A 25,728-nucleotide genomic window follows, 5' to 3' on the forward strand; every position below is an offset into this window, starting at 1 on the left:
AAAGTTCTCTTTACAATGCCCGATTGCTCCATTCTGAGTCTCTGTCACAACAGCATATGGGACGTTGAAAAGCCCGGCTCTCAAGCACGCCTACAAGACACGTCGTGATTGGCTCCCGGCGTGATCATGGGAGTTGGGGTATATTACAACTCCTGCCCTGTCCTCCTTCTATCGACCAATGAGGGCAGCAGTCACGAATCATGTATCTTGGAGGCGTGCTTGAGAGCCGTGCTTCCCAAAGGAGAACCCATGGGAAGAGGGTTTTAACATTCAAAGATCTTAAATTTTGCCTTACCGCTAGATGTAGGGACTATGTCTTCTCCTGTAGACATCACATGTGATTGTGTATCTAATAAAAAAAAACAAAAATTACTTGTGAAAAATGCCTTGTCAAGAAGACTATTCTTGTCCCATCTAATGAAAGAAAAAAAATCAAGAAAACTGAGAACACACCCTTGAATCCAGACTCCTGTTCATGTTTCAGGATCGTACAGACTGATGCTGGATCCAGGTCTTCGCCATGTTCAGGCAATGGTTGTTTGATCCCTTTGGTGATGCCCTTAGGCTCACTGTCATTATCTTCAGTCTCACTAAATGACAAGCTTTCTAGACAAAAAAAGGTTGTCATAATGAAAGAACAGTGAGCCATCAGACCCTTAACTGAAGAAACTGGTCTGTATTAGTACAGAATGATCTTAGCTCACATGACCAATGAACCATTGACACAAGCGCGAAAGGATGTATGTGTATGTATGCGTGTGTGGTGAGGGTGGGGGGCTTCTAAAGAAAACATTAGCTTACCTTCGATTTCAATTTCATCCAGAGATTTTCCTTGTAGCCCGGAAAGATCACCTTTCTCTATGGAAAGTAGCAGTTTGGATATCTTTGCCAATTGTGTGGTTGGGACTGGCAACCTGTAGAAATCCCGATGGACCCGAATATCATGTCCCAGAAAATCTGCAACCTGGTCGAGTTCATTTTTTTTCAAATTCAGGATTTGTGATAGTGTGGCGACATGTTTTCGAAGGTGAGTTGACCTGAGGAACTCTGGCTGTTTTGCTCCACACAAGCTTGCATAAACACGCAAGCAATCATGTCCCCTGTAGTGGGTCAGGGTTTTAGGCCTTCCAAATAAAAAAACATTGTCATGCGGGACACTGCATTCCTTCCTTTTGCTACTCAGCAGTGATAGAGCTTCAACCGTAGACGGCGCAAGAAGAACCACAACCTTTCTCTCTCTTTTCCCAACAATTTCTACTCTGGTGAAATAGTTGCACAACCTCTGCTCCAGCTTAGACAGGCCCATGGCTACATCTTTATGCAGCTGTGTTCTGTCCCTCTCGTCAAAACCTTTGACGAGCATTTTTGAGACTTCTCCAGCGCGTCTACGATTGAATACAATAATTTGTGCTAAAGTAACTTTAGCAAGCTCAGCGTAGTTCTTTGGTGTTGCTTGCTCCTTCAAGTTAGTAACTGCACTGTGTGCCGTCTTCTGGAGGTACTGGTGAAGTACCTGGACATCCTCTGTGAAAGGCAGTGTTGTTGGTTTATTATACTTGGCACTGCTCAGGGTGTGCAGAGCTTTGTGGGAAACCAGCTCACACCACTGAGATCTGTACAGTTTCATGAAAGTTTCTGTTGACTTCACCAATGTGTCATCTTCTGCCATTAGGGCACGAGAATGAATGTGGTCGCAAATTTTCTTGAGCGATTGTCCCAATTTCAAAGCTAGGCTGGGTGTTTCATAGGAGAGGCTTTCGTCATTAAACCCAGCAACTTTCTTCACAGCTTGAATAACTGTCAGGAAGTTTGAGGGCTTTATGGCTTCTTCCATGCTGTTGATAGAGAAGTCAGCACGCAGACAAATCAGCAGTCGTCCCACTTCCCGGAGCTTTTGACGAATGTATTCATGCTTTGTTGAGTCTTGTCCATGTTTGCTGTACAAGGACTGGGCCAACTGAACAATGGATAGGTCATTTCGCACAGCCAGGCCAATATCATCCGTGTTCATTCGAGTCAGAATCTTCCAAATTCCACTTGAGAAGTGTTGGCTGAATACAGTCTGTTGGGCTGTAGCCAAACACAGAACTCTGGCTCGTCCTTCTTGTTTATCCAAATTCTCACTTTCTGGCCTAAAAGGACATCTTCGGACATGTCTCCACAGTTCTTTGCGTACAAATAATCCCTGACAGTGCATACAGTGCAAGAATTTTTGAGTCACAGCAGGAGCTTTAGGCCTCCTTTTTACTTTTAATTGTCCTTTTTCACCTCTGAGGATCCCAGTGTTATGTTGAAAATTGCCCCGGTTTCGCATTTTAAGAAATAGCGCTTTGCGTTCCTGTGAGTGTTCAGGGAGATAAAATGCATATGAAACTTCAGGGTGAGACATGTGTACTTTCAGGTGGCGAGTCAGTCTACTTTGTGGTTTACCACATACAAAACAGTAGTTTCTGTTGCTCAACTCAAGAGGTGGAGTTTGTTTATCTGTATTTGTCACATGCCTATTTGATGAGTCTTCATTAGAAACCTCTGAATCTGGTGTTTCACTGGGAGAGACTTCTGCGGGCTTGGCAGGAAGGGGCAAACATTTTGTCATGCTGGCTTTGTTTGTTACATATGTGTCTAATCTGTTGGATGAACTACTACTGGGCAATGATGGTATTCTTTCCAAAATCATGCTTGAATCTGAATCAGATTCTGAATCTGGGACATATTCACTTTGGCTGTTCTCATCGGAGTCTAATATTCTATCCCCATCGTTCTTCCGTCTGTAGCAGGATAGATGCCAGACTCTTGAACAAACTGTAACAGAGTTTGAAAATGTTAGGCCAATATACAGTCAGAGTTGCAACACAATTTTACAATCAATTATATAGTTACACCATGAGGACCATAGTCAGAAACAAGGGTGCTGTGGATATTTGGTTACAAGGCTGTTTGGTTTCTGACTATAATGGCTCACTGTGGACACTTTGGAAAAAGCAATGCGTTCAATTTACTTTACCTTTGCATTTGTATCCAGTCCATGTCAAAGAAGATATAGGTCCCAAGCATATAACACACTTGTCAAAGGCAGACAGTATTATTGTCTCAAGAAGATGTTCACAACATTCCTGAGGACAAAAGAAAAAATCTCTGTAGAGCATGTTGGCAGAACATTTCAAAACCATATGGGATTGCACACTAAAAAAAAAAAGTACAACAAAGATGCATAGATCAAATGTGGCTGCAATTACAAAGTATTACCCAAGTTTTTGTGTGCACCAAAATACTGCTGTTGACATGATAAATTGTAAAACAGGACAATTAACGGCTCTCATACCGCCTCAACACCGCGCCCTTACCACCCATCCATTCATTTTCAAGCGCTTCATTCTACAGTACGGTTGGGTTGTGAGGGTACCAGCTTGAGCAGGGAAGCCCAGATTTTCCTCTCCCTGGTCATTTCGTCAAGCTCCCCTGGGAGGATCCCTAGGCGTTCTCAGGCCAGCCCAAACACATAATCTCTCTGACATGTCCTGGGTCATCCCAGGCCCTTTTCCCATGCACGGAACACTTTACCAGGGAGGCGTCCACCTCAACTAGCTACTCTCAATGCCGAGGAGCAACGGCTTGACACTGAGACCCTCCAGTATGACAATGCTTCTCACCCTATCTCTTAGGGTAAGATCATCATGTGAAGGAAACTCAATTCAATCACTTGTGTCCGGGATCTCATTCTTTCACCCATGACACATAGATGAGGGCAGGAATGTAGATCGACTGGTTAATGGAGAGCTTGGTCCTTTCCCTCCTACCAACACTTTCAAAAATTATCCCAAGATACTTAAACTCCGACACTTGGGGCAGGACGTTATCTACTCCCGACTGGGAAAGTGTACTCCACCTTTTTTCCAACAAAGACCATGATTCTGATCATCATCGACCCAAGACTTCACACTCGTCCCTCTCTGGGCCGTCACTTTAACGTGGTGGAGGGGTTTGCACGCCCCAATGATCCGAGGAGCTAAGTTGTCTGGGGCTTAATGCCCCTAGAAAGGTCACCCAGGGCAAACAAGTCCTAAGTAAGGAACCAGACTAAGCATGAACCATTTTCCTCTAATGATGGATAAAATACATGGAGTCGAGGTGCCCACATTCAGACGCCGGTCACTGTGGCCCCCCTCCGAAGCAAAGCCTGAAGGTGGGGCTAGCTGGCGAGTACCTGGTAGCCAAGCCCACACCCATGGGGCTCAGCACCTGTGGGATGGGCCGTAGGTCGGGTGGAGTGTGAGCTGGGCGGCGGCCAAAGACAGGAAACTTGGCGCTCCAACTCCAGCTGCAGAAGCTAGCTCTTGGGACATGGAATGTCACCTCTATGGCAGTGGGGATGGGGTGCTGCTGACCTCAACTTGGGACGCCGTGAACCAGTGGACAGAATACTCTGAAGACATCGTAAAACCCATCGACACGCCTTCTTCTGAGTAAGCAGAGTCCGGAAGCTCTGAGGCGGGCTTCTGGGGCTGAAGTCACCATCGTGGTCAAAAAAACTCCTTGGTGGCAAGGCCTTGGGGGTGGATGAGATCCGCCCGGCATTTCTAAAGGCTCTGGATGTAGTAGAGCTGTCCTGGCAGACACGCTTCTGCAACATCGCATAGTCATCCGGGACAACACCTCTGGATTAGTAGATTGGGGTGGTGGTTCCGCTTTTTAATAAGGGGGACTGGAGGGTGTGTTCCACCTATAGAGGAATCACACTCCTCAGCCTCCTCGGTAAATTCTATTCAGGGGTCGAATCTCGATTTCAGGAGGAGCAGGGTGGTTTTTGTCCTGGCCGTGGAAAAGTGGACCAAATCTACACCCTCGGCAGGATCCTCAATAGTACAAGTAATTTCGCCCATCCAGTCTACATGTGTGTTGTAGACTTGCAGAAGGTGTTGAATCGTGTCCCTTGGGAAATTCTGTGGGAGTCGCTTTGGAAGTACGGTGTACCCAAAGCCTTGATACTGCCAGTTTTGTCCCTTTAACACCACATTTCTGGCAGTTAGTTGAATCCGTTTCCAGTGGTGGTTGGACTCCGCCAAGGCTGCCCATTTTCACCATTTCTTTTCATTACCTTTATTCACAGAATCTGTAGGCGCAGCCAAAGCATTGAGGAGGGGTCTGGTTTCAGAGTTTCATTTCTGCTATTTGCGGATGATGTGGTGTTGTTGGCTTTTTCAGACCGTGACCTCCAACTCTCATTGGAGCAGTTCGCAGCTGAGTGTGAAGCAGAAGGATGAAGATCAGCATCTCCAAATTAGAGATCATGGTCCTCAGTCGGAAAAGGGTGGTGTGCCCTCTCGGGGTCAGAGATGAGGTCCTGCCCCAAGTGGAGGAGTTCAAGTATCTTGGGGTCTTCATGAGTGAGGGTAAAATGGAATGGAAGATCGACAGGCGGATCGATTCAACATCTGCTGTGTTCCAAACCCTGGTAAAGAGAGAGCTGAACCAAAAAGGCAAAGCAATCTACGTTCCTGCCCTCACAAGCTGTCTTTTATGACCAAAAGAATGAGATCTCAGAGACACGCAGCCGAAATGAGATTCCTCTGCAAGCTGTCTGGGCTCTCCCCTAGAGCCAGGGTGAGTAGCTCGGTCATCCGGGAAGGACCCAGTGTCGAGCTGCTGCTCCTCTCCGTTGAGAGGAGCCAGTAGAGGTGTAGTAGTGCGGGCATCTTGTTATCATGCCTCCCAGACATCTCCCTGGTGAGGTGTTACGGACATGTCCAACCAGGAGGAGACCCCAGGGACGACCCAGGACACGCTGGAGGGACTATGCCTCTTTCTTGGTGCGGGAACACATGGGGATTCGCCTAGAGGAGCTGGACGAAATGGCCGGAGAGAGGGAAGTCCGGGCTTCACTGCTGAGGGTGCTGCCCCCGCAATCTGAACCACGATAAGCTAGAGATGATGGATGGATAGGTTTCATATTCAAATCGCTCTGTAAGTTGGAGGTCCTTGCCTGAAGACGCCAACAACACCACATCATCACTAGTAGCAGAGAACAGAGAAGCAATACTGAGACCCCCATTACTTCTGATGCAACGATAAATTCTGTCCATAAAAGTAATGAACGGACTCCGTGACAAAGGGCAGCCTTGGCAGTGTCCACCTCTCACTGGAAACGAATTCAACTTCCCGCTGGAAATACAGACTAAACTCTGACATGGATGGTACAGGGCCCGAACAGTCCGTATCAGAGGGCTAGGTACCCCCCCCTCCTGAAACAGCCCCCACAGAATTCAATGAGAGACACTGTCTAAGGCCTTCACTCTTTCTCAAAGTCCAAAAAGCACACACAGACTGGTTGGGCGAACTCCCATAAATGCTTGAGGATCCTGCGAAGGGTGTAGTGCTGGTCCATTGTGCCTCGACCGGGACAAAAACCACACTGCTCTTCCTGAATCTGAGGTTCTACTTCCTGACGCACCCTTCTTTCCAGCACCCCCAATATATCTTATAGAGAAGGCTTAAGAGTGTGATCTCTCTATAATTGGAACACACCCTCTGGTCCCGCTTCTTAAAAAGGGGAATCATCACACCGGTCTGCCAATCTAGAGGCGCTGTCCCCGATGTCCGAGTGATGTTGCAGAGGCATGTCGACCAGGACAGCACCACAACATCCAGAGCCTTTAAGAACTCAGGCAGTTCTCATCCACCCCTGGGGGCCTTCCACCAAGGACTTTTTTTTTTGACCACCTTGGCAGCTTCAGCCACAGAGATGGGAGAGCCCACGTGCTTCCAGACTCTGCTTCCTCTGAGGAAGACATGTCGGAGGAATTGAGGAGGTCTTCGAAGTATTCTGCCCACAGGTCAGCAGCGCGCTATATCCTTTGTAAATAATATTTATGGTGCACTGCTTACCCCTCCTGAGACACCAGATAGTGGACCAGAATTTTCTCAAAGTAATCAGGATCTCATTTTCCATGGCCTCACCGAACTTCTCTCATGCCCGGGTTTTTGCCTCGCCAAATACCCAAGCTGCACTCCGCTTGGCCGGTCAGTATTTGTCAGCTGCCTATGGATTCCTACAAGCCAAAAAGACCCAATAGAACTCCCGATATAGAACTTCAGCTTGAAGGCATTCCTTACCCTTGTCAACCAAAGGTTACATGGATTTACATCACGACAGGCGCCTACTACCTTACAAAACTTCAATCAGGCGCCTCGATAATGGAGACGCGGAACATGGTCCCCCTCCCCTGAAACGTGGGACAAATTCTCCCAGAGTTGGGAGTTGAAACGCCTTCTGAGGTGGGACTCTACCAGATATTCCCAGCAGACCCGCACAATACGTTTGGGTCTGTCAGATCTGACCGGCATCCCCCCCATTTCCACCGGGTATGTCACACCGGGACGAGCCCCCGGGGATTACCCAGGGCACGCTGGAGAGACTATGTTTCTCGGTTGGCCTAGGAACGCCTGGAGATAGCCATGGAGGAGCTGGACGATGTGGAAGTCTAGGCCCCTGGTACCAGACCCCAGATAAGCGGAAGATAATGGACGGACAGATGGATGAATTCAATTTACCAACTGAATATACCTGTTCAATGCCTTCAAACTCTGAGCTTAGGGATGGCAGCGCTACATCAGGCTGCTGTAAAGAGAAATGAAGAAAAAATTAACCTCAGATGACCAAACCGTTGTAGGCACAACACATTACATCACAGTGGTGATTCTTAGTGATACAGGATCAAGAATCATTGCGTTTTACTTGGTCATTTCACAAACAATCGTCTAACAACTACTGACAGAGTGTCCGTTTCTTCTGATCCATGTATAGTGTTAGGTTGAATTCGTATTCCTGTTTGTACTGTCATTTAATACAATTCTAAAGCAACTGAAAGTAAGAGCATACTGCTGACAGGAGAAAAAGGGACAGTCTGTTTATATACAAGTAGTATTACTTCCCCACAATACTATCCTAAAGAGCATATATATTTTTAAATGGTTACATTGATAGTAACATTTGAATTCCTGCACACAATTGTATTTGACAATGCCATATTAATGATTCATTATCAAGCCTACAAAATTTGTCATTACTCCACCATTATCAAATTACATAAATGAAACATTATTTATGTAATTAATATTCCCTCAGTTCCCTTCTTAGCGTAATATTGTCTCACTTTTCGTTTCAATTGGAAAAGACCCAATAGTTTTCTTGACACTGCGCATTTAACATAAGAAAATCTGCTGCACTATTTAAAATGTGTAGCAGGTTAAGGTTTTGAAAATCTCAAAGACAACCACACATGACATGATGTGTTGGTATACGATGTGAAACTAATGTACACTATTATGGCTAGCCTACTTTGCGGTAGGTTAGCCATAGCAATAATTATATTAATTAGTAAGTAAGGAATCTGTTGAAACCTTCCCATTTATTCATGGGGAATTTGAATGTTTTGAGAAATTTGGCTACATTTGCAAGCAAATTAGTGTTCTAAGAATAATGTTCTCATATACACTTTTATAGTGATTTATTGGCATACGGCCAAAATAGCATTTTAATTTTGCTTAGAATTAAAAACTCACCGAATCATTAATTCTCTTAACCAGATTCAAAATCATTTGCTTCCCTCCCTCAAGCAGTTTTTTCTTGGCCTTATCAAATGCTTCCTCACGCTGAGCATGATGCTTCCGTAGGTTTTGAAGTCGGCGACTTGCTCTTAACTGTCAAAACACATGACACAAATCGGTCGTGTCGAAGAACAATCTATTCAAATGAAGCAGAAAAACCTAAGTGTTTTACCTGCTCTTTTGTAGCCACCTGGTGAAAGGGGACAAGTCCAGTGCTAATCTGGAACAAATATATTTAGTTTTGAACGACTGAATAATTTAACTAAAATTATGATAGAACTCCTTACACTGTAAATGAAAGTACGATTAATTAATAAAAAAGTTTAAATGTGTATTCCTGTTTATGTTGTCATTTAATGCAATTCTAAAGCAATTGAACGTGAACGCATTCTGATGACGTTGTTTGAAAAGGGGCAGTATGTTTTAGCAGGGATTAACGTGAGTATAAGAGCAATGTAGAAGACTTATTGAACTAACACAGTTTGATAGCGTGAAATTATTGAAGACTGTCAGATAGGTGATAATATGTGACTGTGAGACTTGTAGATAAAGCCAGGTGAAATGTCACTTTAAACCATAATCCTGCAAGCACACACACATACACATGGAGGTGAGTTTGACTCCTAAACCTCCACACTGAATAGTTTCGGTGGGAATGTCTGCACATGCCTGTGTCAGTGTAAGCCATATACGAAGATGAACACACACACACACGCAGCCGTTGGTGTGACTTAAAAATGTAATAATGACTGTATAATACACTATAAATCCAGTGGATCTGGCTCGAGTCTATTAATATTAATAAGCCTCGAAATAGTTTTAGTACTGGTGACTTGACACAGAACTTAGAATATACTGTAGTTGTTGAACTCAACCGGAAGTTGGATTCGTAATGATGCTTATTGGCGCTGAGATGATTTACCTTTTCAGAATTGGTCAGTGGCTGCAGTACTGGACCAAGTTCAGTCTTGCTCGAGGTCATTAAGTCCCTTTTCTCCATCGTACACTGAAATACAGGGTCAAAACACACAGATATGCACAGGAACAATCAAACTCCATGGAATTGTTTAATTACAAATTGAATAAAGTTGCAAGAATATGCCTGAAAGGTAAACTTTTGACAGTTTTTCACTCCCAGTGATGCTGTTAAATTTATATTCAACAAAATGTGTGTACCGGTTCAAAGTCTTCAACATTTGAGGGCTGGGGAGACATCTCCACATCAGGATGCTGTAAATAGACAGGAAAGAAAATTCAAACTTTGATGCTCATACCTTCAGAGGCACAACGCATTACATCACAGGGAGGTGATTTTGAGTGATACAGGATCAAGAATCATTGAGTTTTACCTGGTCATTTCACAAACAATAGTGCACCAAGTACTGATAGAGTGTCAGTTTGTTCTGATCTATGGAGACTGTTAAATTGAATTTGTATTCTGTTCATTCTGTCATTTAATGCAATTCTAAAGCAATTGAAAGTAAGCACATACTGATGACATTGTAGGAAATGAGACAGTATGTTTTAGCAGGGATTAACGTGTGTATAAGAGCAATGTAGAAGACTTAATAAACTAACACAGTTTGAAAGCGTGAACTTATTGAAGACTATCAGATATGAGATAATATGTGACTGTGAGACTTGTAGATAAAGTGAGGTGAAATGTCACTTTAAACCATAATCCTACAAGCACACACACGGAGATGAGTTTGACTCCTAAATCTCTAGACTGAATAGTTTGGGTGGGAATGTCAGCATATGCCTGTGTCAGTGTAAGCCATATTCTAAGATGAACATACACACACGGACGTTGGTGAGACTTAAAAATGTAATAATGACTGCATAATAACACTATAAATCCAGTGGATCTGGCTCGAGTCTATTAATATTAATAAGCCTCTAAATAGTTTTAGTACTTGTGACTTGACACAGAATGTAGAAAATACTGAAGTTGTTGAACTAACCGGGAAGTTGGATTCTTAATGATGCTTATTGGGGCTGAGATGATTTACCTTTTCAGAATTGGTCTGTGGCTGTAGTACTGCATGAGGTTCAGTCTTGCTCAAGGTCATAAAGTCCCTTCTCTCCATCGCACACTGAAATACAGGAAGATACAGGGTCAAAACACACAGAAATGCACAAGAACAATCAGATTCCAGGGAATTGTTTGATTACAAATTGAATAAAGTTGCAAGAATATGCCTGAAAGGTACACTTTTGGCAGTTCTTCACTCCCAGCGACGCCGTTAATTTTATATTAACAAAATGGATGTACCGGTTCAAAGTCTTCAACATTTGAGGGCTGGGGAGACATCTCCACATCAGGATGCTGTAAATAGAAAGGAAAGAAAACTCAAACTTCGATGACCATACCTTCAGAGGCACAATGCATTACATCACAGGGGTGATTTTGACTGATACAGGATCAAGAATCATTGAGTTTTACTTGGTCATTTCACAAACAATAGTGCACCAAGTACTGATAGTGTCAGTTTATTCTGATCCACGGAGACTGTTAAATTGAATTTAAATTCTGTTCATTCTGTCATGTAATGCAATTCTAAAGCAAATGAAACTAAGCGCATACTGATGCCATTGTAGAAAAAGGGACAGTATGTTTTAGCAGGGATTAACACGTGTATATGAGAGCAATGTAGAAGTTAATAAACTAACAGTTTGATAGCGTGAACTTATTGAAGACTATCAGAAAGGTGATAAAATGTGACTGTGAGACTTGTAGATAAAGCGAGGTGAAACGTCACTTTAAACCATAATCCTACAAGCACACACACATACACACGGAGGTGAGTTTGACTCCTAAACCTCTACACTGAATAGTTTTGGTGGGAATGTCAGCATATGCCTGTGTCAGTGTAAGCCATATTCTAAGATGAACACACACACACGGACGTTGATGAGACTTAATAATGTAATAATGACTGCATAATACACTATAAATCCAGTGGATCTGGCTCAAGTCTATTAATATTAATAAGCCTCTAAATAGTTTTAGTACTGGTGACTTGACACAGAACCTAGAAAATACTGAAGTTGTTGAACTAACTGGGAAGTTGGATTCTTAATGATGCTTATTGGTGCTGAGATGATTTACCTTTTCAGAATTGGTCTGCGGCTGTAGTACTGGATGAGGTTCAGTCTTGTTCGAGGTCATTAAGTCCCTTCTCTCCATCGCACACTGAAATACAAGAAAATACAGGGTCAAAACACACAGATATGCACAGGAGCAATCAGACTCCAGGGAATTGTTTGATTACAAATTGAATAAAGTTGCAAGAATATGCCTGAAAGGTAAACTTTTGACAGTTTTTCACTCCCAGTGATGCCGCTAAATTTATATTCAACAAAATGGATGTACCGGTTCAAAGTCTTCAACATTTGAGGGCTGGAGAGACATTTCCACATCAGGATGCTGTAAATAGAAAGGAAAGAAAACTCAAACTTCGATGACCCTACCTTCAGAGGCACATCGTATGACATCACAGGGGTGATTTTGAGTGATACAGGATCAAGAATCATTGAGTTTTACTTAGTCATTTCACAAACAGTAGTGCACAGAGTACTGATAGAGTGTCAGTTTATCCTGATCTCCGGAGACTGTTAAATTGAATTTGTATTCTGTTCATTCTGTCATTTAATGCAATTCTTAAGCAATTGAAAGTAAGCGCATACTGATGACATTTTACGAAAAGGGACAGTATGTTTTAGCGGGGAGTAATGTGTGTATAAGGGCAATGTAGAAGTTAATAAACAAACACAGTTTGATAGCATGAACTTATTGAAGACTATCTGATAGGTGATAATATGTGACTGTGAGACTTGTAGATAAAGTGAGGTGAAATGTCACTTTAAACCATATGCCTACAAGCTCACACACATACATACGGAGGTGAGTTTGACTCCTAAACCTCCATACTGAATTGTTTCGGTGGGAATGTCTGCATATGCCTGTGTCAGTGTAAGCCATATACGAAGATGAACACACACACACACACAGCCGTTGGTGTGACTTAAAAATGTAATAATGACTGTATAATAAACTACAAATCCAGTGGATCTGGCTCAAGTCTATTAATATTAATAAGCCTCTAAATAGTTTTAGTACTGGTGACTTGACACAGAACTTAGAAAATACTGTAGTTGTTGAACTCAACCGGAAGTTGGATTCTTAATGATGCTTATTGGTGCTGAGATGATTTACCTTTTCAGAATTGGTCAGTGGCTGCAGTACTGGACCAGGTTCAGTCTTGCTCAAAGTCATTATGTTGCTTCTCTCCATCACACACTGAAATACACGAAAATACAGGGTCAAAACACACAGATATGCACAGGAACAGTCAGACTCCAGGGAATTGTTTGATTACAAATTGAATAAAGTTGCAGGGATATGCCTGAAAGGTAAACCTTTGCCAGTTTTTCACTCCAGTGATGGTGTTAAATTTATATTATGTTATTATTATGTTTATATTTTGATGTTACATATCATATGTATACAGATGTACCTGTTCAAAGTCTTCAAGGTTTGAGGGCTGGAGAGACATCTCCATATCAGGATACTGTAAACAGAAAGGAAAGAAAACTTAAACTTCGATGACCATAGATCGTGTTAGGCTGAATTTTTATGACTGTTTGTTATGTCATTTAATACAATTCTAAAGCAATTGAAAGTAAGTGCATACTGATGACAAAGGAGAAAAAGGGACAGTCATTTTTGGCGGGGATTAACATGTGTATACGAGAGCAATGTGAGTTGTTAATAAACAAAGTTCGATAAAGTGAAGTTATTGAAGACTAACAGATAGGTGATTATATGTGACTGTGAGACTTGTAGATAGAGCGAGGTGAAATGTCAATTTAAATAATAATAAATGCCTACAGTATGTGAACACACACATACACATGTAGTTTTACTCCTCAACCTCTACACTAAATAGTTTTGGTGCGAATGGCAGCATATGCCAGTGTAAGCCATATTCTAAACTGGAAACACACACACACACATATATATATATATATATATATATATATATATATATATATATATATATATATATATATATATATATATATATACACACTATATATATATATATTATATATATACACACACTAATATATATATATATATATATATATATATATATATATATATATATATATATATATATATATATATATATATATATATATATATATATATATATGGACGTTGGTGTGACTTAAGAATGCAATAATGACTAAAAAAAACACTGTAAATCGCACTCTAGTCTATTAATATTAATAAGCCTCAAAATAGTTTTAGTACTGGTGATTTGACAAAGAACATGGAAAATACTGTAGTTGCTGAACTCCATCGGAAGTTGGATTCTAGATGATACTTAGTGGTGCTAAGGTGATTTACCTTTTCACAACTGGTTAGAGGCTGTTGTATTGAACCAGGTTTAGTCTGGCTCAAGGTCATAAGGTCCCTTTTCTCCATCACACACTGACATACAGAAAAATAAAGGGTCAAAACACACACATACTTAGTGGACTTCTTAATTTCTACTGTTATTTTCAGATGCATGCTAACCTTATACTGTGAACCTTTTCAAGCCAAAAAGTGTATTAGCTGTGAAAAGAATGCATAATTTACCTCCTGAAATGATTTCAGAGCATTTAAGGGGGCTGCAGTTGTATTTTCCCCTGTCATGAATTTGTTTTGGGACTTTTTACATAGGCCAGATTCCTGAGATTGAAACGGCATACAGTCAGCACTGTTTTTTCTGATTGCTTTTTTTTTTTCTATTAACAATAACCAATCTCATCACATGCTGTTATGATCACCTTGTCTCTCCATGGCCATTCAGAGTCTCCGTAATCATATGTGATCTCCTCTCCTGGGTAAATGTCCTGTGTTGCAAACAAACACAAGTGGGGCTTTCCTTGCACATTTAAAGACTTCATTTTGGCATTTGGGTTGATGTGGTCATCATTGACCAGTCTTCCCAGCGATCCATCCTCTTTTGCTGCATCAACACTTGAAAAAGAAAACACATTATTAAAGTATATGCTTGGAAGCGTAGACTATCATGATTTACGATCCTATTAAATAAATTAAAAAAAAATCTGGTTAAACATGGACTTGATAAACACCACCAAGCTCTTCCATTGAAGCGAAACTCAAACATGAAGGCTTTCATGTTGTTATGGTACACCCTCTGTCTTCTCTCACATTCTTGTATGTTGATAAGTTCACCACGATATTCTAGCAAGAAGTCTCCTTTTTCAAAAGAAGCGCAAGCAAAGACTCCTCGCCCTAGAATTGAAAAAACAACATTAATGATGTAAGGTGAAAGAATCAATTGTCAAATGTCATTGTGAGATTTAGCTTACCTTTGAATGCATTGATGTATTTCACATCCATTCCAAGCTTGTCTTTTCCAGAATCAATGTAAAGTCTTGCTTCATTTTTTGGATCCAGACACCTTCGCCTTGGCATTTTTTTTTTTCTGATTTTGAATCAAGAGCTCCTTCATTCAAATAAAGCCAACGAAAAAAAAGGGTTTTAAAGGCACTACACAAAAGGCACTCATTATTCAATGAATTCATCAGTACGTGACAAAATTAGGAGTGAATCTGTCACAATGCAGAATCCCATCAATGTGCAGTATGCATGTCCGCCATTTCTTCCAAATAAGATACAATTATTATGGTAGAGCAACTGTCTGATCCAGGCAGAATTTACTATAGCTCTCCAAGTAAAATATGGACTTTTTCCCCCAAAAATGAAGGTCAAAAGTATGGGTGTGTCTTCTCAACAGTAACCTCAAAATTATATATATTTTTTTCGACAGAAATAAAGTTAGATTGATATGTCCGCCACATAAGTAGAATTTTTACGCTCAGATGTGCATTTATATATCAACCTTATTCTTGCTTACATATATCACCGTAACGGGACAAGGATGAGGAAGTCCGTTAGCTCTTGCAGCTAACTAGCTGCAAATAGTTTGTGTAAACAAACGCGGAAAAGTATTCCGTTAATTAACTGGTCCATTCAATTAAATGTACAGGTCTAGGATCGAACGAACGAGGCCAAGCAAGCAAAAACATTTAACACATATAAACCTAGAGATCCACCTGTTACAGCCCCCTTTGCATATAAACTAATGCACAAAACGTCCCGTGTTATCAATCATAAAAACGTCTTTAAAAAAAAAAAAGGCTTAACAGGCCCTCTCATGAAAAAATAACCTCGTAAAACCTAAGCTGACCGTACTCACGTATAACTAGAAGTATTTACAGTGATTATTTATTGAATACTTACCTAAAAGGCCAGTCCAATGTCCCTTTCGCGGCAAATTGAAGTCTTTCCCGGGAAATTTGGTGCTAGGCCACGCCAACTTCTACGTCACGTCTCCGCCTCCAGCGTGTGTGTTTTTTGTGTGTGTGTATGAAAGTGCAATAATAAAAAACGACCAGCAGGGTGTCATACACACACACAGAAGTCATGCAAGGTGTAATACATTGACAGCTCCAAAAATCATATTTATAAGTTATTTAGAAAATAAATACAGCATAATTATTGTCCCAGCTGAGTAGTAGGCTCACATTTTCCTCTTTTTTTTCAAAAAAACGTTCTTTTATGCCCTAAAAAATTAAAATATAAGTCTTGAATTAGACTGACACTTGGTTTGTCAATTTATTCACAAGTGTCCACTTTTCCCAGGTGAAAAGTCTGGTATTTTGGCGGTCTATACCATATATACAAACGCACACACACACACACACACACACACACACACACACACACACACACACACACACACACACACACACACACACACACACACACACACACATACATACATACATATATATATATATATATATATATATATATACACACTAACACACACACACACACACACACACTTTTTTCCCCTCCCCAAGGCTCTGCATAATGCCATTTTAAACTTTCCACAGTTAACTATAGGCATGTGTATATCTGATGTATTACCTTTGGCACAATGGTGATTCAATTACCTATGAAATATGAGTAGGTTTGCTGGCTATATTTCTAACTCGAAAGATGTCCGGCTCCCTTAAACAACGACTCTCTCAATGTGAGCAGCTGCGCTACTTTCATGACGTCGTCCCAGTCGTAGTAATGGTAGTAGCAGTAGTGGTCATGGTAGTGGCAATATTAGCAGTTGTAGTAATTAACTACTGACTGCTCAGTGAATGTGGGTGTGTCTTTTGTCTGCAAGTGCTATATGGAGGCAGTACTCAATTTGTGATGTACCAATGTGAGGACCCGGTAGTTTTCTCAGAGCAGGTTGGGCCAGTGCTGAGAGAGCAGCAGAGCAGGCATGGGAGAAGGGTGGAAAAATACTTTGGGTGTGTTTTTGATGAAGAATTAGCATTTTATGATGTCTAAAGGCTCCAAGAAGTTGCTTTTGCAAGATAGTGGCCATTTAATATATAAATAAAGTCTAAGGTGAATTACTTCCACTTGTAAAATAATTAGGAATGTGTTTTCCTGTTTTGCAGTAATTTAACATGTATTCTTTTATTTATTTATTTTTTACATTCTATGTTCTGACCCCCAATTAAAAATGACAGCACTATAATGTGGTTATAAATGACAGGCTGTGGTGAGAATCTTATTTAATTAGACTTCAATCTCACAACATAGAGAGAACGAGAGGAAACTTGATTTAATAACTGACAGTGAGAATTTGGAAAATCACATCAAAATTCTGCCTATGTAAAAATTAAACATTATCTCAGACTATCACACCTTGACAATAACATGTTTTAGGTTTTTCTCCTCTGATACACCTTTCATGGACTAATATTTTACACAATATTCAATTTATTTCTCATGAGATGACTAATTGGTGGCATGGTCAGCAACAGAATGTTCGCCTTGCTACCAGAAAGTTCCGGGTTCAATCTTTATCCGCGGAAGACACTGAAGCAAGACACTGAACCCTTAATTTGCTTCAAGTGCACCCAGCAGCCTCTATTGGTATATGAATGTGTGTAAATGCATGAAAGAGAGCTTTACTAAAGCACATTGAGAACCGTATAGTGTAGAAAGTGCTATCCAAGTCAACTCCATTGACCATTTAAATGCTTATAAACATATTGTCTTTCCAATGCAAAAATGTTGCATCACTGCAGCCTTTATAGAGCTGCAATAACTTACTTGCACTTTCTTCATAAATCAAAATTACCATCTCAGTAATGGTAACTGATTTCTAATGATTAATTGCAGGTTAGTGTTTGGAGGGTGTTCCACCCTTTTGTATATCTTTAATAAAAACAAATTATGAATCTTGCATAATCTGAAATTAGAGGTTGCAACAAAGAAAGGTCTGAATACAATAAAGCTAAAAGCAATTTTCCATCAAACATACCGACAGTAAGCAGTTAACGTAAAACTGTAAGACACTGATGCGGGCATCAGTGGGAAAGAAACAATGTCACAGTTATGTCAAAATCCTAGCTGTAATTTGAATGAATAATGATGTAAATGCGCACAACAATATCTTCACAGGATGATGGTGAAAGATTTGTTCGTAACACAAATTCATTGACGCCGGCCACAAATTCCTCCCACAAACTTGATAACTGGAAAGAATGGAAATGGAAAGAAAGGAAGCTCGGATTGACTGATGATTGATCCTTTGTTCCTCGGCATTTTCCAACATCTGGTTCTGAATCGAAATAACAAGCATTAGGAAACAATCCTTCAAAATCCAAATAAAAAGCAATGTCACACTCAACAAATCGTAATAGTACATCAAATTTACAGCTTTATATTTTCCAAGCGGGACAGACGCATTTTGTTGGCACAGGAAGGGAAGCAATTTCCATGATTCATTCCTTGTCCAAATATTGTTGTGGAAGTCCAAGTGTCCATCTCAAGTCAATGCCAATAACCAAAGCTAGGTAAAGGGGGGGAGGGCTAAATAGTGGCTCCTTATAGCCTCACCTCCATTAATCACACTTTGCACCCACCGTGGCCCACCGAGCTGTGTGACAGTGACAGCGCAGAGAATGATTAATACTTAATGCAGCGTTTAAAAGAATGATTTATGCCATCTGTTAGTAGACGACATGGTGCAGAAGTATGCTGCAGCGCCCACATATACTTGTCAGCAAAGATTAAGAGAATGATGCATAACTTAATCTCAGGAGCAGCGGGTCACCTCCAAAATTAGTCTGATTTTAGACCATGAACGCGACAGGGGGAAAGTGGATGCCAGAGCAGCACGGAGCATACCCTTAACGTTAGATTGATCAGCGCAACCCGAGAGTAGTCCAATGCTAAGCAGGCGTAGGATCCTTAACAAGCGGCAGCACACTGCTGGCTCAGTATGTGCTTGGAGATATTATAAACCATCCATTTTCTGCTGCTTATCTGGGCCCAAAGTGCCCGAGGGGCAGGAACCCGACCAGATGCCAGAGCAACCCCAGATGACTGCCTTTAGATTAAGCATGAGCAGTTCTGTGGCCATCTTGTTTCTGGACATCTAAGAATAAAACTTGCCTCACTGTGAGGAAATTCAAACTGCATAAAGCAACTTCCTCTGATGAAAGCTTATGTTCTTTTGTTTGTTTGTTTTTTACCCTCTATGAGTGTAGAAGAGCAAGAATGAGCAGGTTTGATTTAAACATCACTGTGCCTTGGTTCGTTAACAATCATTATTAGTGGTAGTCCTCTTGATTGATGTAGAGTCCATCTAGTGGATGGAACTTTTTGCCTTAGCCTTATTTTCACTTACATTCCCACTTTTCTAGCTGAAGTACTCAAGTACTCAAAGCGCTTTACACAGGCTATTCATGTAACAAATGATTGAGCGACACCAGGGGGTTCGGTGTCTTGCTCAGGGACACCTTGACATGGCCACAATAGTCGGGAATGGAACCCACATCATCTCAGTTTGGAGATGACCGCACTTACCGTCATGCCACCCCACTTTTGCATTGTATTTGACAGAGTTCAATTCTGAGGCCTGTGCCATTTCCATTCTATCCACTCCCCTTGGGGTCCAACTTAAGAAAACATGGTATTTCCTTCCACTGCTTTATGGATGATTTTTGAATGTAGGAAAATCCGCTAAATGTGGTTTCCTGCGCAGATACAGTACAAGTGTGTAGGGGACTTTTCGTGACTACTGTATTATTTTCTTTAGAACTGAGCCACCAATTCCCTTGCACCAAAACACAAATGTGAGATTCCGCGCATTTATCCTCCATACACCAGAAACTGTCCTCTTAGATGGTTTCTCTTTTGCTCAAGTACTACTCAAGTTTCTATTTCAATATCTAATAAATATTAATAAGAACAAAAATATACAGTATATTTAAACCCCCGTGATTCTATTCACATTCGCTTATGTCAAGGGTGTCTTTTACTGTTTTTGTGGGCGTGAACTTGAAATTGCTGACAGTACATGGTCCATCATCAATAATGCATATTGACAGGTCAGTTTGGATTTTCACAGGCAGCTCACTCTTCTTCCTGACAGTTTGCTAAACAGATTGCATTTCAACCAATGCCGCATGGCTTCCCACGTCAGTCTCTGTCTGTCAGGATTCAATATGAATTCCAGTACACTTCCGGAAAGCTCCAAAGATGCAAAATATCTCAAGAATACTTTAAATATTCTGTGATTGGAGTAGTAGTCTGACTTCCTTTATATACTCTGATCTATGAAACCGTCAATGCAATCATTGATCATTGACTGTGTATTGTATGATATAAGTGAAGTCGACAAGTATTCAGATTACGCTAAACCGGATGAAAACTCTCAAAGTTAGTAGCATGCATCATCGCATCAAGCCTTGACTGCAAATGAGCAGCATTATCTCTGCCTGTCTTTCTTCAATCCCATCCTTTCTTCGCCTCACTAAAATATTTACATATTCAAACTGTCAATGCTCCAAAACAAACAATTCGTTATCCACCATGGTCTGCATGGTTCAAAAATACTCTGCATGTCATCTGCATAAAAAGCAAGAGCTTTTTGTCAAAGATTACTCGCTTTGATGGCGCTATAAGACGACAAGGTGAACACAAGGGTAATTGGTTTAGTTAGTTCTTTGATTCTTTCAACTCTGCAAGGTTACATATTCAGATCCTGAGTTTGTTTCTGCAAGTGAATCATAATCATTTCAATCTCTTATAACCTCAAATGTGGAAATGTTTGCATGTCAACTGTTATATTGCAATGATTTATAAAAATAATGACAAAATGTGGAGGATTAACTATTCTACTCAGAAGTAGACTACATGAAACAATTTAATGCAATGCTAGACGTTGACTGATGTTTGGCAATGTGATCATTAGAATCTTGATATTGTGTAACGAATTGGGACAAGAACAACAACCCATCGATGAATTATATTCGAGAATTTTAACTATTCAATAGAATCTTGACAAATTACCAAATTCAGTGTCGGATTCAGCAGAGACACAATTTTGTCTCAATTCGACACATATTGTTCTTGTATGTTGAGAACAACATGATATCAAGATAAGGCCTACAGGTGTAAAACTGTCATGCAAGAGTAGCTCAAACCCACACTCAAAATTCTGAGTTGCTATATGTGATGATGGCAAATTTCTGAATTGATTCATAGCGCTAGAACTTTTTTGTGGGGGGAAAAAAAAACATCATAGTCCAACTAATGAGATATCCAATTTCATTAGAAAGGGAAATGAGTGCACTTACATACTTTATTTACTGTAACATAACAGTGTTCAAATCGCTTCACAAAGTGTCATTTTCACTTATTTAGAAACGTATGTTTTGACCTGGAGAGTGCAGGAGCAGTTGGGTGATTCTAACTACTAAAAATTCAAAACGTTTTAATTTTCAGTTTAAAACTGCTTACTCTAATCAAGATCCATAGTTTGTTGCCGTGCATGAAGGAGTGACAGAGAGGTTGAAAGCAGATTAACAACTGAGGGGTTGATATACTGCAGAAATGGGCTTCACTGACCGTAACAGTTGAATGAAAATTTACTCAGTGGCCTAAAGAAATTTTCGCATTCACGGGCCATGGATAATCTCTGCATGAAATGTCATGGCTTTAGCTTTGTGGACGAGTTTATGCTAACAAAAACACAAAACATATATCCCTGTTTGAGGTAACTAACAGAAGAGAATGCTTGTGAGAACAACCTGACAAAAAAGTAAGACAATAAGGCACAAATTATTCAAGTAGAGATGTCAAACAGCAGTAACCTCAGGGGGTCTAGTTTTTATCCTTTCACATGAAATATTCATGATTCCAAAATGCTTCGACTCATGCTTGCTGTTTTCCCATGAAAATTAGAGAATGATTATGTCACACAGAAAAGAGGTTACGGTAGCTTCGACACAAGAAGCATGACTTTTTAATAATGTGAGTACACGTTGGAATATCTCAATTCACATTTTACAATCACATGTATGTACCATATTTCTCTAAGTACAAGTCAAGTTTTTTTCCCTCATTTCCAACATCCATATTAGGGGGAGCTCAACCCACAAAACTAAAAAAAGACCAATTTTTTCCCGTCTGTTTTTGAATACCATTAATTCAAATGTGAAATAAGTAATATCATGTTATTTACAAAAAAATGTCTCTAAAAGTAACACGTGTGTTTTAATTGGACAGCTATGATCAATGTAACCACTAAAGTTAGGGGTAGATTTATACTCGCGTTTTTGTCAAATTCACCCAAATTGTAGTAAAAAAGGGGTGGTCGACTTGTATTAAAGAGAAATATGATACTTGAAAGTCTCACACAGTGATTGAAAAGACTATGTTGTGTGCTTGTTTTTATTTTTAAACTTGTATGGCTGTCAAGAATGTTAAAATTGAATTTGAAGCATTACTGCAACAGTTAATGGGTTTTATTACTGAGATCGATATTGCGGATAGCTCCGTTTGAACTAAGTGTCTGATTTTCTTAGATCCCAACAAGACGCTAAATTATGTGTTCATGCTAATAGATAGCCACCAGCCGTGCGCACTATGTTGTGTATAATTCACTAGGATTGCAAACTTGCAATCGTGCAACTGCCTGTCAGACAGACAAAAAAGGCAAAAATCAATCAAAGTAGTTTCTCATGGATTTGATCAATCACATTGCACGTGCTTAAATCATGTATTTGCATCCACGCATCGATAAATATATCAAATGAACTGAATGGCAATCCTTGTTATGGTTAGTTAGCAGGTCAGCCTTCATACAGAAGTATAAGTTAAAACCAGAACATGACTGAAGGCAAACTAAATCATATCCATGTTCAAGTAATTGAAAGACAATATAGCACAGCGGGGGGTGGTGTTACTTTGTTTTCCACCTCACAGAGGTCTTTGAACGTGACCCATGGGGTTTCTATGCAAAATAAAAATTGCGCAAAGCGAAGACCTGTTCCTTGCTCGATTGGTTTGTACGGCCCCGCCCTCTGTTCGCTAAAGCCATTATCAGGGGTGATTAAAATTGTTCCCGGGCTCAGGAGGAGATTCCTGGGTGGAGCAGGTCCTTGAAAGCGACACGCATGCTGACAGGTTGCCTGCCTGCCACAGACAGACGGCGAATAATCCCTTGTCTCCTGTTTACAACGTGGAGCCACTGCAGCTGTAATCACCTGAGACCTGAATCCATCACAAGCCAGCAGTGATATTGACAGCTCAGATAACTGCAAAGGTAGCATTCTACAGTGAAAACAGTTTTTATTTCTGTCCAGCAATAATTATTAAAGAGCCCTGGAGAAACTATTTTAGCACCAAAGTATTCAGTCATGCTTGTATGTATAAAGACATAGCAGCACCTTTTGCAATCATGAGGGGAGATGCCTTTTACAGCCATTAAAAAAAAATGTTTTTCCACCCCACTTTGCAAAAGCCATTTATGAAGTGTGTTTCAAAGAATCATTCAAGATTAAAGGTAATAACACGCTACCATTTTCACCCATAATGGGCCCATCAGGTTTGAGCGCACAAGCAAAGACATCCCAGCGCTTCTAAACCGCAGCATTCATCTTTCGAGCTTGTTTACAGACCAGTTTACGAGTTTTGGCCATATATTTTGAAAGTGAAAAGCAAGAGCAATACAAGATTAGCAATCACTTTGGTACCATCATACCCCGATGGCAACCTTATATGACTTTGTCACAGAACAAGTGTTTTTTCACAGTCATCTATTATTTGTTTAAATTTTAAATGTTAAAAGTTAAAAATATATACAGTATGTGAGCCTCGAGATATAAGTTTACTTTGTTCACACACACACACAATTCAAAACATTTGTACCTTGAGTCATCTTTCCCAGTGAAATGAATGGAAATTGGTGCTGAGGTATTCAATGCCAATAATATTAGGCAGAGGATAAAGAGTATATATATATATATATATATATATATATATATATATACATCCCTGAAATTGTCTGTCCACATGTGTTTCATCATATTTTGTGTTCAGATGGTTAAACAGGAGCCACGCTGACACAGAAATGTTAGCAAGTATGCCTATGGGTAGATATTCCGCTAGTCTTTAATTAGTAGAGGCTACTGTTTTTTTATAGTTAGTTTGAAAGTAACCTTTAACTAAGATCGTCAATAAACCATTTGAAGGCTATTTTTCCAAAATCTTTGTTCATTATACCTGCCAAACTGTGGCTATTTGTTGTGAAACGAGTTAGTCTCCTGCCACTAAAAAACACTTGCATTTCAAGTTTTTTTAGTATTTGTATTTCAAGCAAGTCAAAGCAAAAAGTGGAAGGCTCAATGTGTCATATCTCAAAAAAGTCAGGTCATCATCTTCTTTTTACCTGATTAATGTGACCTCCGGGAAGTAATGCTTCAAAATGTAAACAATCAAGAGTCAGTTTTACAAAGTGTAATCATGATTAATTTGTTAATAATTATGTTTATCTTTGTTGTACGTTTGACATAAAGCTTTATGTGAGAGTGATGGAGCTCTTTTCCCACTTATGAGAATTGAAATGCATAAGGATATCTGGTGGGCAACAGTTTTGTACAATTATTTACTCAATTAAGTCATTAGCATGGACCTCCCAATAACTGCAAAAAATATTGCATTATTAATGCTTCAACATTTGCATATTTCCATGGCCATGCACCCCTCCCAAAAAAAAACAACTTCCAGTTTCTTTCAAGTCAGTTATCGCTAGCTTCAAACTGGGTCATCACATCTCCAGGCACAATTATGGCCAAAACCTCAGTGTGTTGTGCTACGGTTGTGTTTGTTATCAAATGCCAATATGTCAGACAAAGACAATATATATATATTTTTTTCCTTTTAAAAAAAGAAGTGTTATTGATCATTTAATGAGTCAATAAAGGACAAATGTATAATAATAAGCTAATGATGAACCCAGAGGGGGTGATCCAAGCCAGCTTCTAACAAATGTGTTATTGACTTCACACAGCAACCAGGTAAAGTAACAGACAGCATCCGAGAGGGAGGTAGGAGAGCAGGAGATTAGACATGAGAGGCTTTTGAAGCGGTCCAAGTATCGATCAGCCTATTTCGTGTAGCCTGCAGCTAATAATACAACGATGTAATTGACACACAAGGCGTGTGACAACATGAAATCAGCGGAACAATTCTGTCTAGTCTGTATTCTGTGCGGCGAGATGTGTGCGATGGGGAAACCCTAACAACCTCTAATACAATTAGAGACACTACATTGTTCTACAAAATGGGAAATCAATGTTCACAACAGACTATGCGAGCCAAGCTTGTATCAGTTTGCTCTGATTTACACCATAGGGAAGGCATCACACACTCAAGTGAACGTTTTTTTTTTTTTTGTCTCATTAACTTAGCAAAACATTCTAAGCGTGTGTGCAGATAAAACCTTTTCCACTTCCAATACCATATTATTATGATATCAGCAGAATCGATACATGCTTTTATTTATTTTCTTGACATGATATGTTGGAAGAGACTTGAAAAATGTCTACTATTCAACAAAAGTCAATGTATGGAAGTATGGATAAATGTGAAATTTATTGCAAACATTTGGGTCACAGAAATTAAACCTCAAATGTGAATATACTGGACTTGAATAAAATGAATACAAA

The 25,728-nt window shown here is 40.1% G+C and overlaps 1 protein-coding gene across 2 annotated transcripts; it reads right to left on the bottom strand.

Moving 5' to 3' along the window:
* Window positions 1-146: 146 nt before the first annotated feature.
* Window positions 147-19,037, bottom strand: LOC148426686 (uncharacterized). Of its 2 annotated transcripts, none has more exons than XM_088411042.1 (18): window positions 14,998-18,978; window positions 14,758-14,920; window positions 14,449-14,641; window positions 14,258-14,350; window positions 14,024-14,107; window positions 13,125-13,178; window positions 12,824-12,907; window positions 11,981-12,034; window positions 11,717-11,800; window positions 10,880-10,933; window positions 10,617-10,700; window positions 9,781-9,834; window positions 9,527-9,610; window positions 7,562-7,615; window positions 3,005-3,113; window positions 802-2,802; window positions 454-606; window positions 147-349 (listed from the first exon to the last, which is right to left on the bottom strand). In XM_088411042.1, exons 1-18 carry the CDS (start codon window positions 15,101-15,103, stop codon window positions 264-266), a joined length of 3,594 nt encoding a protein of 1,197 aa, XP_088267168.1. In that variant the 5' UTR covers window positions 15,104-18,978; the 3' UTR covers window positions 147-263. The 2 variants fall into 2 exon arrangements, with proteins under 2 accessions (XP_088267168.1, XP_088267167.1); XM_088411041.1 differs by lacking the exons at window positions 147-349; window positions 454-606 and adding exons at window positions 8,560-8,697; window positions 8,777-8,824 and having other exon boundaries at window positions 625-2,802; window positions 14,998-19,037.
* Window positions 19,038-25,728: the final 6,691 nt, after the last annotated feature.

This window comes from Hippichthys cyanospilos, chromosome 3, assembly GCF_059441005.1.
Source record: "Hippichthys cyanospilos isolate Australia breed blue-spotted pipefish chromosome 3, RoL_Hcya_1.0, whole genome shotgun sequence".
NCBI lineage: Eukaryota > Metazoa > Chordata > Actinopteri > Syngnathiformes > Syngnathidae > Hippichthys > Hippichthys cyanospilos.

Excerpts from the sequence above, each read along its gene's own strand:
- LOC148426686 (XM_088411041.1), bottom strand. The coding sequence starts at position 15,103 with ATGCCAAGGCGAAGGTGTCTGGATCCAAAAAATGAAGCAAGACTTTAC. Across the intron at positions 12,035-12,823 it reads CACTGACCAATTCTGAAAAG|CATCCTGATGTGGAAATGTC; the intron begins GTAAATCATCTC and ends TTCTATTTACAG. Across the intron at positions 9,835-10,616 it reads CACAGACCAATTCTGAAAAG|CATCCTGATGTGGAGATGTC; the intron begins GTAAATCATCTC and ends GTCTATTTACAG.